At 41.9% G+C, this 16,865-nt stretch overlaps 1 protein-coding gene across 1 annotated transcript; it reads left to right on the top strand.

Annotated features, from left to right (window-relative positions):
• The first annotated feature begins 2,548 nt into the window (after positions 1–2,548).
• hbegfa (heparin-binding EGF-like growth factor a) lies at positions 2,549–6,102 on the top strand. The gene is made up of 6 exons (XM_028588897.1): positions 2,549–2,819; positions 3,641–3,871; positions 3,971–4,169; positions 4,270–4,425; positions 4,575–4,661; positions 4,776–6,102. Exons 1-5 carry the CDS (start codon positions 2,732–2,734, stop codon positions 4,645–4,647), a joined length of 747 nt encoding a protein of 248 aa, XP_028444698.1. The 5' UTR covers positions 2,549–2,731; the 3' UTR covers positions 4,648–4,661; positions 4,776–6,102.
• The last annotated feature ends 10,763 nt before the right edge of the window (positions 6,103–16,865 follow it).

The following is a 16,865-nucleotide window of genomic DNA, read 5'->3' on the forward strand; positions in this document are numbered from 1 at the left end:
GCCTGAAGACATTAAGACACGTCACTGTAGGAAAAGTACAGTGTAAATAATACATATAAAAAGTAGCCTAAATGCATAGCCTACCATTTAGCTGCTTTAGCTTCAGGGTCCTGGTTTTGTGCCTTCTGGCTCACTGTCACACAATATATATATATATATATATATATATATATATATATATATATATATATATATATATATATATATACACACACACACACATACACACACATATATACATACATACACACACGCACACGTATATGTATATATATATATACTTTTGGCCTGTACTGTGTATATATATATATATATATATATATATATATATATATATATATATATATATATACATATACAGTACCAAAAGTTTCACACCTTCTCATTCAGTGCGTTTCGTTTTTATTTTCATGACTATTTACATTGTAAATTCATTCTCACTGAAAGCATCAAAACTATTTATGAACACATATGGAATTATGTACTTAACAAAAAAGTGTGAAATAACTGAAAACATGTCTTATATTTCAGATTCTTCAAAGTAGCCACCCTTTGCTTTTTTATTAATAAGGGAAAAATTACACTAATTAACCCTGACAAGGCACACCTGTGAAGTGAAAGCCATTTCAGGTGACTACCTCATGAAGCTCATTGAGAGAACACCAAGGGTTTGCAGTGCTATCAAAAAAGCAAAGGGTGGCTACTTTGAGGAATCTAAAATATAAGACATGTTTTCAGTTATTTCACACTTTTTTGTTAAGTACATAATTCCATATGTGTTCATTCATAGTTTTAATGCCTTCAGTGAGAATCTGCAATGTAAATAGTCATGAAAATAAAGAAACACATTGAATGAGAAGGTGTGTCCAAACGTTTGGCCTGTACTTTATATATATACTTTCTACCCATCTCCATCCAGGTATCAGCTCTGTTTCTCCTGTTGGCCTCAGTGTGAAGTGCAGACTGTTGATGAAAACACTAGGCTACAAAAAGTAGATTCACGTACTTCATGTTCTCTATTGTTTTATGTGATGTTATATATTAAAGACTCATGGAATCATAAGCTTATTAATTAACTACACATATTAAGAACATCAGTATATTGCGTATTATATAATCATTTAATGGCAGTTTTTCAGTGATGCTTCATATTATCTTGAGCTGTCTAAATAGCCTGATTATTTGATCAGAATAATATAGTCACTGTTAGATTTACCTATGTCATGGTTGGTGTTATTTTGCTTATCTTACTCCCAACTTTCCAAATCGGACGCTAGCAACATTTCATTAAGACTTTGTTATGAAAACAAACTTCTCTAAATAATGCGTAATCTAATTATTCTTAATCTCAGGGCTTCCTCTTGACAAGATAATTCGATGTAATTGGCAAACCGATTAGTGACTGCTGGCCCCTCCTTTTGCAACTCCAAACAAGTCCCATTGCAGTTTTCTCCAGTAAATTTAGAGCAGGTGTGCTGTAGTTCCCATTTTAACCACGTGATGGCGCAGACAAGCTGTGCGTTATTTGCTTTTGAACCTCTAAAAGGGTGCATTTATTATTTATAGGCCTAAATAAATTCACCAGTCCACTTTAGACCGTGCAGTTGTTATTTTTTTTCTCCGTATTATTGGTAGTGTTAGCCCACTATTTTTCAGTATCACTCTAATTATTGTATGGGCAACTTTACACTCTTACACTTATGTGTGTCTATAGACTGGGCACATCTGGATTCAACAACACTGAATCCCTTGAGTAGAGCCATATGGTAGACTGCAATTGTGAGTAAATGGATAAAAAAAAAGAAGTGATTCAAATAATTATTAATTAAAAGTAAAATAGTAAAAGATAAACACAAATAAAAAGGCGCACATTTTGGGAACTATTTGCACATTTATTATAGGCCTATTTGTTTTGATTTGTCTGTCTGCTGTCTGTCTGTCTGTCTGTCTGTCTGTCTGTCTGTCTGTCTGTCTGTCTGTCTCTCTATCTATCTATCCAACAAATACAAAGGGAAACTATAAATACTTGCAAACTCTTTAAAAAAATCTGAATCCTAATTAGAGTAAATAGGGCAACATACACTGTGGCTGATAGAAACGAGAGTCCGTGCTTTAAAAGACAAAAGCACTTCAGGTAGGCCTAGGTAAAAGCTTTCGAATGGGACTAACATATATTAACCTAGGCCTATATCATTGCTAAAATAACTATAGAATGAATTGTCAACAACTTCCACGGAAACGTATAGGCTACAGGATGTAGGATGTATCACATCTTAAATAGTAACAGTCTACCTTACAGTGATGTCTACCACTGTGACCATCAGAGTCCTTTTCATTTGAATTGAAAGTGTCCCTAGCCCGCATACTGCAGTAGGCTACTCCATACCAAAAGTGTCTTAATAATATGTCATTAATGAATGCAGTAGTAATATATTTGTAGCTAATAACACTTTGTAGGCCTATGTCTGTATCATCTCCTACATGTTCAAACAGTAGTGCCTTGTAGGCGTGGTGAAGAAGGGAAGAAGCCATAAATACCGCGGAGCCTCTGTCCGGACGCTCTTTCACTCCGCTCCTCTCACTGGAACATCCGGGACGCACCAGTTCTCTGAAGTAGCCTAACGCGCAAAGGTTACAAACACACCAAGAAAACAAAGACAAAAAAAAAAGAAAGAAAGGAAAAGGAAGGAATATTTAGAACCGGAACAACTGGAAGGAATACAAGTTGTAGATGATCATATTTCCCCCCCGAAAAATCACTGGACGTTTTGACATCATGAGGATTTCCAGTGCTGTGCTCTTACTCGTTCACGCCTTGGGTGAGTTTTAATGTGCGCTCGTGTACGATAACGAGTTCTTCCTCTGTTGAGGGACATGATAATGTTTGACGTGAACTTTCTGTGTCTACCTGTGCGACACCGTCTCTTCTTGACCAGCCTATCGGTGTAAACCTCTCCAGCATGGCCGGACCGGGCTCTAACATCGTCTTGTAAACTTCATAACCTTTAAGGCAACGGTTTTCGTGATGCCAGGCTATTCGGGAGCTAATGGGGTCATCTCTCTATTTTAGAGCATGCTTTATGTAACTAGATACATTTATTTTTAACTCGTATTCTTGCCTGACATTAGCTAACTGTCTGTCCATGCATTTCGCGTGTGTGTGTGTGTATGAGACACAGAGAGTATATGCCAACTTCTATTTGCCCTCCCAACTACATTTCCCTTTCAAGCCCAACAAATCTAAACTGACCCTCTAAGGGAGGGCCTGCCTTTATAGTTCAAGCCCATCTTTTGGCCAGCTTCAAAAAGGCCACTCTGCCTAAGTGCTCCCGAGCAAGGCAGTGAATACCTACATTCCCTTAAGGACCGTGCTCTGCACCTGAGCGTGTTACATTTCTCAACAGGGATCAGCATGATTGCGCTGAAAGCCAAACATTGTGCTTGGAGCTTCCCTGTACATGCAGAACTTGTTTCAACTTGCCCTCAGAGGTCCTCCCACCTTGGCACACTAACCTGTGCGCACTGATTGTCCCTCAGAGGGAGAGTTCTTGAGGTGTTTTGGGGTCTGTTCTATGAAAAACTGTATCAAACCAAACATGCAGTTTTAACATTTAAAAAAATCTCTTATTCTCTCTTCCAGTGGTGTCCAGACCGGCCAGTGGTGCTGCAGTTGACAGGTATGAGAGCGACAGGCAGCGGCACACAACTGTTATCAACTTGGACACGACCAAAGACAGGAGGGTGGAGGAGGAGAGCAGAAGTGTGAGTGCTACAACAGCGGAGAATGGTCAGGATGGCGAGGAGTACGGAGATTATTATGAAGAGGAGTACGAAGATGGCATGTCAGGGGACTATGGGGTACTGCCACGAAGTAAGGGAGTTTGTCATTTTCACAAAGTTTCTCACCGCCGTTTTACTTGCTAGAGACAATACAATGTAATTGTTTTTCTTGTTCTGTTTTTTGATTTAGTTGCCATGGTAAGCAAACCCAAAGACCCGTCTGCCATCCTGGAGACTGAAAGCACTGAAGGAAAGAGAAAGAGAGCAAAGGGAAGAAAGAGGGGGAAAGGCAAGGGAATGAAGAGGAATCCTTGCCTGAAGAAGTATAAAGATTTCTGCATTCACGGCACCTGCCAGTACCTGAGGGACCTCCATGCCCCATCCTGTGTGTAAGTATCAGCTCTGCATCCATCCGCACGCCAACTCCACCGCTCGGGATCCACCAAATTATTAACCTCTCAACCTGTTCCCTCTCTGTCCGGTCTGCAGGTGCCACCCGAGTTACTCTGGGGATAGGTGTCAGTTTTTCACGTTGCCCTTGGAGAAGCCTCAGGAGGGCTACAACCGCACCACAGCTCTGGCGGTGGTGGCGGTGGTGCTGTCGTCCGTCTGCCTCACCATCATAGCCCTTCTATTGTTGCTTAGGTAAGCCAAACACACAGAGATTCACTCACAAACACACACTACGTACACACGAAGGGCTTTTCTAGAGAGTTAGCCGATACTTGTCACAGATAGACACAGGACAATAGTCTGAACAAGCTCCTTTTTTTTTTCTCTTTTGTTTATAACAGGTTTCACAAGCGGGGAGCATATGATGTAGAGAATGAAGAGAAGGTCAAATTAGGGTTAGCGCCCAACCACTGAAGAGACAAAGAGAGGTGAGTAGCGAGGAACATGGTTACAAACAAACACGCTGACCGCCGTCTTCATTTTTGTCGTCTGAACGAAACAAGGTTTTGCTCATTTGCCTCTCTCCCTTTTCTTCATCTTAGGCAAAGATGTGGAAATTCTACCTCAAAATAGAAAAAGAGAAGTGAACCGCGAATGGAGGTCCTAGAGGGAAACGATCAGACATGAAGACGGGAACAGAAATTGTCGCCGGCTTTAACCTCTGCCAGATGTTCAGATGTAAAAATGGGCAGGTGAATATATTCAGAATATATATATATATATTCAGAAGAAGTGGTTCCACCTGAAACTGGAATACTAACAGCCCCGAGGATGGACTGGAGATGTGACGAGCACGAAGGAACGAGAAGAAGAAGAAGAAGGAGAAGAAGAGGAAGGAACATGTCTAGACTCTGCGCTGCTTCTTGACTGTGTGAAAAGAGGTCGTTTCAGACTGAACTGAACACGTTTTTTTTAACAAAAGCATTTTGTATTTTCCTGCACAAGTCCATCTTTTTTTTTTTTTTTGTGTACAGTAAACGGTATATTTATAATTTTTATTTATTTATTTAAGCTAACTGTATTTATAGAGACTTTAACCACCTTCAGCCGTTTTAAAAATAATGATGTTACAGTTGTTTTTATATTTCTTATTGGAACGATATTTATTTATGAAACAGAAAAGCAAACGATGCAGAAGCTCCTTCAGATATTCAGCATTTCATGGAAAGAGTTATGATGCATAACTATCTGATTTCTGGCTTTAAGTTTGGCACTTAGTAGATGATCAATAGCACTGTGATTAAAACATTGATCGTTGAATAGACAGGATCGTGTTTTAAATTTTTTTTTATTCTGATTAGTTTCATTGAGAGCAATGCTTTTCAGGAACGCCCTGCTCACACTCACAGTTACACACATTAACACCTGAAGGCTGCAACCAGTTGGATCTGTCAGCCAATCAGCAGCTCCTCTGTAGAAGTTGAGGGTTCAGGGCCGTGCCCAAAGGCACACCAGTGGTGGTAACGGGGCGGGGGCTGCTCTTCCAGCTACGCTAAACATGCAGTAGGCTTAGTGTTCTGTCTCAATGTTATAAGATCAGATCAATGCCTGTCATTAACGATGCATTGCACTTGCTATGCATTGAGTAAAGCTTGCTATGTAAGAGATAAAAACTTCACTCAGCAACTGCGTTGTAAAGAAACCTTTAAAAGGGAGTCAAATATCAAATGCACTGTAGCAAGAATTTGGTATGAATATGTTGTCTTACCATCATAAGAGGAGAAACTCTATGTTAAGCTGTCAAGCAAAAACAAAATGTGAATCCAAGTGTTCCACCCTTTCAAATCCTGTCCTGCAGTTTTGAAGTGATTTCTATTTATGTGATTTCTTTTTTTCCAGAGCAAAAAAAAAAAAAAAAAGACTATCAGATTTTTGGACTTGTGTAGTTTTTACTTCATTTGCATCAAACCACTATGCTCTTAACATTAATAGGAGTTTCAGATGTTGTACTGGCAGACCAGTTAGTAATTAAGAAAGGTCAAGTTTTATTTTTGCTCTTTGGTTCACTTCCTGAGTCGGACCACGCATTAATGTGATATTTTAGGGTGGCCGGTCTGGATAGTGATAACACCAGAGTGTTCTTTTGGACATTCAGGAGCTGTAATTATAGTAGTAAACATAATATTATGATTTCCCCTGTCTCTGACTTTTTAACCAAAGCACCTGTATCCTGGCCATTAGTGCTATTATGTTGCAGTCAGTGCTGTGTAGATGAGTCAGAAAGTCCTTTGCTATGTTTAAATCCGGTTATATGGGTAGGCCGGGCAAAGTGGATACCAATGTTTAATCACAATTTTCTTTCCCCAATTATACTGTTAAGCAAATGATTCCCATTGGAATGAATATGTTTCCCAGAGGCCTTTCTCTTTGGACCACATGTAAAAGAAGACATTATCAGTTTCATGTGTTGACAACAGCATCATCAGTCTCACTGACAGATCAATCATAACGAGTGTGGTCAGGACTCACTTACCGCTGTGTGTACGTACTGAGCCACGGGGAACAGATGTGCGGCACAGCGGAACACCTGTTCAGCCACAACACATGATGCCACTGCGCCGCACACATTACTCACACAGCCAACAGAAGTCATGTTCAAAGACACACCACCAAGTATAACATCTGAGACCAGCCCTGAATGCTACAGAGTTCAGAGAGACCAGCAGGATGCAACAATGCAGTCATGTATGCCGCACGCAGGTTTAATTGGGGTAAGAAAAGACCCAGCTGGACTCAAAGGCAGGCTAAGACCCAGCCAAACGTTAGTCACCCCTTGAAGTCACCTCCTACGCGGATGTTGTTACACCGACACTGCATATGTTGGTCTGTGTGGGTTACAGGGGTTAATGGAACCATCACAAGAAAAAATCCACAGCAAAATAGCACTGTTTACATGTTTGCTATGGTATCGTTTTCAACCCTGTTTGTGTCTTAGATTCCCATACTTTCTATATATAGTGAATAAACAAGATACTGTCAGACTCATATGTTCACACTGGGGAATGGTAGTTAAAGACAGATGTTCAGCTTAAGCATGAGGGTGTGGTACCTGATGTAGGACTTAGCACTCCTCGTATGTTGAGCAACTAAAAAAAACAGCAGTTCAGCATTTAACTTTCTCATACATATGCGCTCAGTTTGCCTTTTTAGCAGATGAACTCACTGCTTGGCAGATATGTTCAATTCAATTCAAAATACTTTATTTGTCTACCAATGTGAGGCAAGCAATTCATTCACATGGATAAAACCAATATTATAGTGGAGGCCTATATCGTAGATATTAACATATTGCCGCTGTCCAATGAAAACTATGTATCTCCAAATTTGATGATTTTTATTATTATTTGTTTAAGTAAAGTGAAAAATTGAGATCCCTTTATGGTTTGAGAAAAATCTCATTCTTCTTTAAAGAGATGCATCACACTCCTTTAACATTGTATGACTCACAGTGGACAGATAAAAAAAAGTAGGAGTTTTTGAGAGAAGAATTGGAATTTGATGAGGAAAAACATTCAGAAACCATTTGGCTGATCTTAAAAATACTGGTTGTCACAAAGCTGAAAACGGACCTGTTTTTCATAAAAAATTGATATTTTTGAGATGTGTTTTTTAGCTGACAGCAACAATATGCTGACGACAATGTTTTCTCAATTAAATGTGGCTAAATTTCCATTCTGTATTTGTCACTGGATTTCATACGTGGTACCTATGTATATGAGTGTATTTGCAAAAGCACATACATGTGTATGTGTGTTTGTATGTGTGACGGGGGCTAGTCATTTACAGTAGTGGAGCCACCTAATCCCGGCCTCTCAATGTCAAGTAGCAGAGCACACAGAAATAGTGCCGTGCAGTCATGCTCACATAGCTGCTATTCCCGGGCCTGATGGCCACCAAAGAGCCGGAATGCTGAGAGAGAAGGGAGTTTGCTGCGTTCTGTTTCTCAGTGGACTGGTGGACCACAGCCAGGAAATAATGTCCGGCATGGTTGCCCATCATCATCAGGCATCAGCGCTGCACCACTCCTGAATTTTCCTTGTAGGGTCACAGTAACGGCTCCGCTGTCGCTCGTCCTCGCCTTCTGAGTGTTCTTGAATGTTCCTAGAGAGACTCCAAAGAGGATATTTCCACAGCTCAGGAGGCATTTCCTTGCAGGTTGGCCAAAACTCACTGGAAGTGGCACATCACATTGTGTGCCACACTCTGTGGAAATTGCCGGTGTACCAAGATTGCTATTGTTTGCGATTCCTTTTTGGCAACAGTTGTTAACATCAAGGTGTGCTCGCCTCAACTCCTTTTACTGTAGGTGCATTGTCTGAAACATAAAAGACTTTTATTATTTTCCAACACATTTTGTGATACACATTATAATTAGTAACAATAAACAGTTTTAAATTATAGTTATAATGTTTTAAAGATATAACTTTTGAGAAATAAAGTATACATTATGTGTGTTGGAGATTGTTTGCCTCATGCCAACCACCAACGTCAAGCTGTTACAGTTGAATCAGCTGCTTTGCTGATTACAGATTTTGTATCAGTGCAGCTTATGGGTAAACTGATAATGTTGCATAGTTGCAGCCGCCTAATATTTCTCTCTAAAGCTTTTATGAAAAGATCCATTAGCAGTAAGTAAACAACTCTGTTGTCCTGATACATTGCCAAATACACTTGAGTAATCAGATGCTACAGTGGTTGTATTGGATTGAATCAGTGTGAGGAGAGTGAGTTTGTTGTGAAAGGTGCTTCCTGCCCTGCTGAGGAGCAACAATGGGTAGTTTCCATACTGATATGGAAGTGCGCACGCCAACAGTTGGAAATATAATTATTTTGTGACCGGATATATATCATCAACAGGAACACATTATTACCGGAAGTGAATGAGTGTGTGTATGAGTGTCAGAATCTGCTTTAGATGTTAAAGTACAAAATTTGTTATTCTGGCAAAATCAAATGTGTTTGAATGATGCTAATCCCAACTGCTCATGTAAAGTCGAAATGAAGGGCCGGCACAGCCTCAATGTGTCACTCAGGCCTGATTGATGAAGTGATAACAGCAACATATTTATTACCGCATGACAAAAAGAGGCTGCAATGCCATCAGTGTATTGTGCAGTACAGCCTGTGTTGTCCTGTTTACACGGTGAGGACAGCCAAAGAGGAGGAGGGCGACGAAGATGACAGGAATGAAGAGAAGGAGTGAGAGATAAGGTCGACGTGGCAACATGAGAGGGGGGAGCGAGAGACGAAGAGAGGATAGAGAATGGGTCAAGGTGAGAACTTCTACTTAAGAGGGTGCAGACTTGTCTTCGCCCGCGTGTGGGTAAAAAGATTAAGGAGTTAGAGGGGAGTTGTCACTCTGTCACTGCCTATTATAGCTCTCACTCTTCCTATTCTGGTCCTTTGCTTGATTTACCCTTCAGTTCCCGTGAACTATGCCTTCTGTATTTTCTTTATTCCTGTCCTCATTACACCCCTATTCCCTCCACCATTTCCTCATCCTTTTCCTGTCTCCTTTTTCTTCCTCTTCCTTCAACCCCTAAAACTGACACGTGCTCAGAGTCAGTCCCGCTGTTAGTGCAAAGGAAGCCACATAGGTCCCTGCAGCCTGCAAATGGAAAAAAATCTTAAGTAATGAAACCTAATTTTTCATTAATTTAGAAGATATTTACTTACTGACCAACACCCCTCATTTGTTAGATAAAAAATGGCTCATTCTTGAGTCATGCTCACTCTCTCCACTACTTCATCAGGCTCAGCTCTTAACGTCAAACATTTTTCTTTACCACTGCACCGCTACAACGGAAAAAAATATTGACTACTGATAATTTATCAGTTTATATTTTTTCCCTGACTCAGAGGGCTGCCAGGAACACCTTACTGTATCTTATCAGTCAGCCTTTATATCTATACCCTGCCTGCTTGGACGCACCATTAATATAATACTTTGACATTTTGGAAAATACACTTATTCGCCTTTTTGCCAAGAGTTAGATAAGAGAAGATTGGTACACCTCTCATGTCTATGGGCCTTAACAATGGAGCTAGTGCTGGGAATGAATTATCTTAGTTTAGCATAAAGACTGTAAGCAGGGGGAGATAGTTAGCCTAACTCACTCAAAAGTAAAGAAAATCAGCTTAAGCACCTCTAAAGCTCACTTGTCAGTCATGGTTACTTTGACGTTACTTTGGTTAGTGGTGGTGGTAACATGGTTTTAATAATACACAATTCCTTTCAAAATGACACATGAAAAAAACATCATGTTTCACGTTGTCTACTGCAGTGGTTCCTAAAGTGGGGTCCTTGAGGGAGTTCCAGGGGGGTCCCCAGCAAAAAGGGGAATAATTACTTTCACTATAATATTCCATCCATAAGTAACAAAAGTTTAGGAACCGCTAGTCTACTGAACCACGTCTGGTTTGCGCATGCATTAGTCACTGTAATCTGCTGCTGTGTGGGTAAGCGATTTGAATCCAGACGACTGTAATGTATTAGCATTTTAGAATGTATATTCACTGAATGCTAGCCGTATCGCAAACGCTTTTTTTTCAGATAATTAAAACCTTAAGGATTATAACTTAAAGGGAAGATTTGATTGAAAAAAGGTTGGGTTCCCAATTTGCTTAGGAACCCTGGTCTGCCCCTGCTCAACACTGCTGCTTTCTATGTTAGTAGTGCAGCGCAGCTCAGTGCTGTCCCTATTCCACTTGCTCCTGATGCCAGCAGGAGTTGGGCGGGGATACCAGCAGATTCCCCTCTGCTGATGTCACCCTTCTGGACAGACACTTGTTATGTATCATGGTCACACTATTAAATTCTCACTGAGGTCTATTTAGGCCCCAAGGAGGCTGATCGCTGGTGGCATCGCATTACTTACTGGGTAAGAGGAGAAGAGAGAGTTAGAGCCATGAGAGAGAGAGAGAGAGAGAGAGAGAGAGAGAGAGAGAGAGAGAGACTGGGGTTGGGTTAAGAGGGGATGAGGTTAAGAGGCAGGAAGAGAAAGGAAGGAAGAAAAGAAAAGAAGAGGCAAGGGAAGAAACTGGATGTAACTGACCATTCCCCTAATCACCATCACCACTACCACTACCACACATACACATAAGCTATAAAAAAATAATAACACACAAACAACAGCATGCCGGCAAACAGACAGGAAGACTGGATGACTGCATGCTTGACTCATTTGTTTTCTCTACCCACTTACATTATGCCCTGCAGTTCTCTGAAATAAAAAAAGAAAAATCCTCCCATATCCGCCCAGAGTGTGTGTGTGTGTGTGTGCAGAAGCACCTAATGGTGGCTTTAGAGGATCAGCCTAACGCGTGCTGGCCAGTTGAGCTGGCTGACATCACAGCTTATGACAAAGGAGAGGCAGACGGATGTCACTTACCGCAAGGAGTGGGCTCCAGGCATTCTTCTTCACTGTGTTTCCTTTGTGGTCGGCTGCTGTTGAAACACCACACCCCCCCCCCCACACACACACACACACACCACACACACACACACACACCACCACCACCACCACCTCTCACCCTCAAGGCAAACACTTTAATCTTTATTGTTCCAGTTTCATCCTGAAATGATTGTTAGGAAAGAGTGGATGAATTTCCTATGTGGAGAAATACCTAAGATATGTGTATTTGATAGGCAGGTGAGGAATGCGCCTATCCCTCCAAAGAACCACTAACACTGGAGGATTTTCAAATCTGAACTGATTTTTAAACAAAAGACATAATGACAGCTGTAACCACTTTTTAATATTTTAAGAACGCACACACCAGAAGATCCAGTCAAGACAACAGGGACCACACACTTGGAGTTCTCCTAAAAGATTTCAGAGTGGCAATTCCAGGGACCTGGGATCTTACAGAAACTTGCGTCATCAAATATGACTTAACAAAAACAACAAAACATGGAGGCGGACTGTTGTTGTCTGATAGTTGCACAAAAAAATGGATGACAATAAACAAGCACTTATACTGTTGCCTTGAACACTGTGGGCGAATCGGACCCAAAATTTGCCCAATTATCGTGTGTGGCCAGCATAAAACAAGAATTACATTTTCTATCTCTCATGAAACGTGTCAGATATATACACATATTCACAGAAGACTGATTTGATTGTCGCATAACCTCTCACTTTACCAAATGTCATGGCAATCCTTCCGATAGTTATTAGTAAACCTCAAATGCCAACCTATTTCAGTCTAGACCAAAGTGGTGGAGTGACCAACGGACCACGCTGCTAGTGTTTGAATGTGTTGGACTGTCTACATGTACAGTCCTTTGATAGGCTGGCAAGGTGTCCAGGGTGACACCCTGCCCTCTGCTCAGTGCAGGATGGAACGCCCATGACCAAGAACCGGAAAACTGAAAGCAAATGAAGGGATGATTTTCCCCTCTTTTGAATTTCTTCATTCATCTGCCTCATCTCTCTGACTCCTCAACAAATTTACATTCCCACCCCCCCCCCCCGCGTTAGGCCCCCTAAGCAGCCCACAGACTATTAGTGGGGTCCCGTGACCTCAGCGAGACTTTCCCCTCTGCTGCTCACCGTCTGTCCGTCCACCCACTGGGACTCTGTGTGTTCCCTGTCTCCTGCCGCAGCCTTGAGACAGTGTGGGAGCTGTTCAGAGAGCAGGAATGCAGAGGGAGCGCTCCAAGCGTAGCTGCTGGAGGAGAGACGAGGGAGGAGAGGAAGGCAGGAGAGGGGGATTTTTCCTTGGATGAGGTCATGGATGATGGCTTCTCTCAGAGCATAAGCTGAGCTCGTGGCAGACGCGCCCCTGACCTCCCTCTGCCAGCACGCACACGCGTGCACACACGCACGCACACACACACACACACACACACACACACACACACACACACACACACACACACACACACACACAGACAGAGGGCTGAGCCCATGGAAGCACTTGGTGGGCAGAGAGATGACATCTAGTTTTCATCTTTGCCCATTACACCACAGTTAATCTCCCAATCCAGATTGCTCTGTCTTTATCAACACACCACACGCGACAGCCAGCTTTGCACAAGGCACTACAGTCAATTCCCGGCGGGGCCATGTAAAAAGCCCTGCTAAAATCTGCCCCATTACTAGCTGAGAGATGGATGATTACTAGCACACTACAATTAGCGTGCTCAGCACACACATACGCACCAGCACAGCTGATTCAAAAGCAATATTGTCTCATCTTGACGAGTGATCTGATTGTGTGTTAGTGTACAGATTGGGGGAGGAGTCCCGGTTAGTAGCAACTGTCGAGACGGCAGGATGATGGTGGTTATTATTGTGATTACTCAGCCCTTTTCCTCCCCATGTGTGAGTCACGGAGGCCGACGCTCTGTGGCTTTGTGTCTCGGTGTGAAAAATATCTCTCCTTAACCGAGCCCCCTTTCCCAGGGCGGATTTCGGGAATGTGAAAGCACCAAAGCTTTGTCGGGGCACAATAGGGCCCCCATCTGAATGTGACACATCCCTGTGGAAGCAGTTGTTTTTATACGTCCTCTGATCCTCTTCCTGTGAGCTGGATTAGTTGGAGTCACTCTTACAACCCAAACCAAACTGCCACAGTCTCGGTGTAAGACAACAACTTTCAACACTAGTGTCAAAAATCTGAGAGCCCTGACACATCAAGCTAACAGTGGACTGTGAGATGATGTTGGGCTGTTGTTGTTGAGTGTCTGCGGCTGACAGTTTTTGCACCGTGTCTGGCACTTTTGCCTTGTCCATTTCCGACTGCTGTTTGGCTGATTGAGTCAAATTGGCAAGGCCAGCAGCTGATGGAGTTCTCTAGGTGAAGATTTAAGAGCTGCAGTGTTCATTTTGTATGGGACTCATTTTTATCATATAAATGTAAATGTATCATAATAGCATGTTAACATTTGCTAATCAGCAAAAAACAGTACAGAAAAAAAGTACAGACGGGACTACTGGGAACTTCATTTGCTTATTCATAAAATGCTGGCTTACACTTAGCACACTTTCAGCAACAAGCAAGAAGTGACAAAGGCAGTTTTGTGAAGCTACCTATTCATCAAAAAACAACTGGCTGACAATGCCAGTGTGAAAAGCCAGTGCAAGCAGCATTTTTTTTAACAGGGATATTCCCAACTGGTTTTACAAGAAGGAAAAAAAGACTATTAAATAGTTATTGCCTCTGTGTCAAGTGCAACTTTAACAGAAGACGTGGGGCATGAGGGGGCAACACAAAGCATTTGACAGGTCAACCTTTGTTGCATTGGTTCTTTGAGGTTGGCTTGTGTGTCAGGGTTCAAAGTGAAATTTACCCCTTGAACTCTGATTGGTCTGAGTGTAATGTGTCAGCTGCTCAGCAAGGTCTAGTGTCTTTGAATGGCATTGAATACTTCTTTCAGTTCGTTTATAAAGGCTGTGCAACCAATTGACGTCTACAGGACTGTTTGAGATCACTAAAACAGATCAACAACTTTCAGGTTGCCCTTGGAACCACACAGTTTTTTGTGTGTTTGCAATGCTATTTTTGTATCTAACTATTCAGAGCTGTCAACTCTGGAATTCAATCACAGTCCACCACACCTGTTTTCATTTTCTCTTTATCACACACACACACACACACACACACACACACACACACACACACACACACACACACACACACACACACACACACAAGCTGCCTCCCCATGAGGCCTCTGTTCTCTTTTCTAAGACAGTGGTGTCATTGTTCGAGGCTGCAGGTGTGTTTGTGACTCTGGGAGTTCCTTCATGCTAATTACAGACTCTTCACTGAGATCTTTTTTGACATTGAATCCGTTCCTCCTCAAACACACCCTCCATATCTATGTTTTTTTTTTTGACCTTACATTCAGGTCAGGAGCTGCCGAGCGATTACATCTCAGTGCTGCAGAAGCCTGCGGAGAAAATGAGTTTGGTAAACCATGCAGCCGCACTGTGACCGACCACAACGTCCTCCTGCTTCTGGGCTCATTACTGTAACAGACCTCTTTCCTCTCTGGTCTCTTCCGACCTACATCCATCCCAGTGGGGTATCACCTCGCCCCCCTCGTCCACCAACAGAGGCCCCACATCAAACAGAGTTAGGTCTGCCAGGAACTGACATCCCTGCACTGTAAGTCATTGTTTGAGTAGTTTGATTCTCCATGGACTCACTTCTCATTCCCTGCTGAGTAAGAAGGTACCGGCTACTGTCCAGGACTGACATTCCTGTCACTCCTGTGTGTGAGTGAGTGTGTGTAGGATCTCATTATAACACCTTATATAGAGAAAACAGGGAGTGTAAACCAGCGGTAGAGCGTCAAGTGAAGTAAGTAATGGTGAAAGATGTTTTTGTCCGCTAATATGACCACTGAATTGGACACCATTCTCTAGAGTCAGTAGCAGCCTTTGCCGTCCATCTCTATAGTTACTGAAAGCAATGCAGAGCCTGGAAAAATAACACCATAAAATAAAATTGTTGTTGCGTTATACAGTCATTATTGGATTCTATAGCTGGGTGGGTGGGAGTAATTGATTGCAGATGTTTCTCTCTTTCTGAGACTGAGAGAAATGTTTTGTGTGATCATGTGTCACAGTAGCCTTACAGTAGACAGTCAGGGTGAGGTTAGCGTTTTCCTGATCAAGGTTAGTCAGTCATCTTTAGGAGCTCCCACTCCCTTTCAATAGGGTGTCTGTCTCTTATCGTTTTCTATTTTTTGAAAGCTAGGAGATAATATTTTCTTTATCCTGCTTTGTTGCCTTTGTCATTTTCTGTGAGTCAAGGTGGGAGTCTAAATGTGCTGAACAGCAAAATGTCCAAAGATATAACAAACTGCAGAGCAGCCAGATATTCATTTCCAAGATGCATTTGGTTTAACATTTTTATATGAACAATGGATCACATGTAATGTAATGCTCGATGGTGTTTTAAGCCCCCAACATAAACTTCAAGGCAGCGCTGCGACCGTCGACTTCAAGGCACCTAACCCTAACCTTAACCCTAAACCTAACCCTAACCATTGCCTAATCCTAGTGCCTTCCAGGCAGCGCTGCGTGGAAGACGACGTTGGGGGCTTAAAACACCAAACACCGTAATGTAAAATGTGACAGACTTATAGAATCATAACCCAACTCTGCTCAGCTCTACTGAGCTTGGAGGAGAGATAAAAACAGAGACTATTAGACTGTCTATTAACTGTCTGCTGGATGTCTAAACAGGCATATGTTTGCTAAAGCGTTAGCCACATCAACTTTTACAGGCCATAAGATGTCAAATGTATGTGATTTTTAGCTTGTTGGCGTTCCGCCCCCAAGAGGCCCAAAAAGTAATGAATGTATCTATAAATAGTCATTGTCTGTGACTGACAGCACCACATTTTCCTTGAAGTCTTAAAGGCAATATTAATAATTAAAAAGCAAACAAAAAGGTAGCTCCCAAAAAGCAAAACACAAGTTTTGTCAACTGTTTTCTCTTTAAATTTGATGGACAGGGATTAGCACTTGACTTGAAAACATTTCACTACATCTAGTTTTCTGATGCTGTACATAAATCACAACCGCTATTGAAAAAAGAGACAGATTCTACATTTATAGTTCTAATTTGTTACAGTAATGGGAGACTACCTCAAATGTACATGGATTGAGCCC

Source organism: Perca flavescens, chromosome 10 (assembly GCF_004354835.1).
Source record: "Perca flavescens isolate YP-PL-M2 chromosome 10, PFLA_1.0, whole genome shotgun sequence".
NCBI lineage: Eukaryota > Metazoa > Chordata > Actinopteri > Perciformes > Percidae > Perca > Perca flavescens.

Excerpts from the sequence above, each read along its gene's own strand:
- hbegfa (XM_028588897.1), top strand. The coding sequence starts at position 2,732 with ATGATCATATTTCCCCCCCGAAAAATCACTGGACGTTTTGACATCATG. Across the intron at positions 3,872-3,970 it reads CTATGGGGTACTGCCACGAA|TTGCCATGGTAAGCAAACCC; the intron begins GTAAGGGAGTTT and ends TTTTTGATTTAG. Across the intron at positions 4,170-4,269 it reads CTCCATGCCCCATCCTGTGT|GTGCCACCCGAGTTACTCTG; the intron begins GTAAGTATCAGC and ends TCCGGTCTGCAG.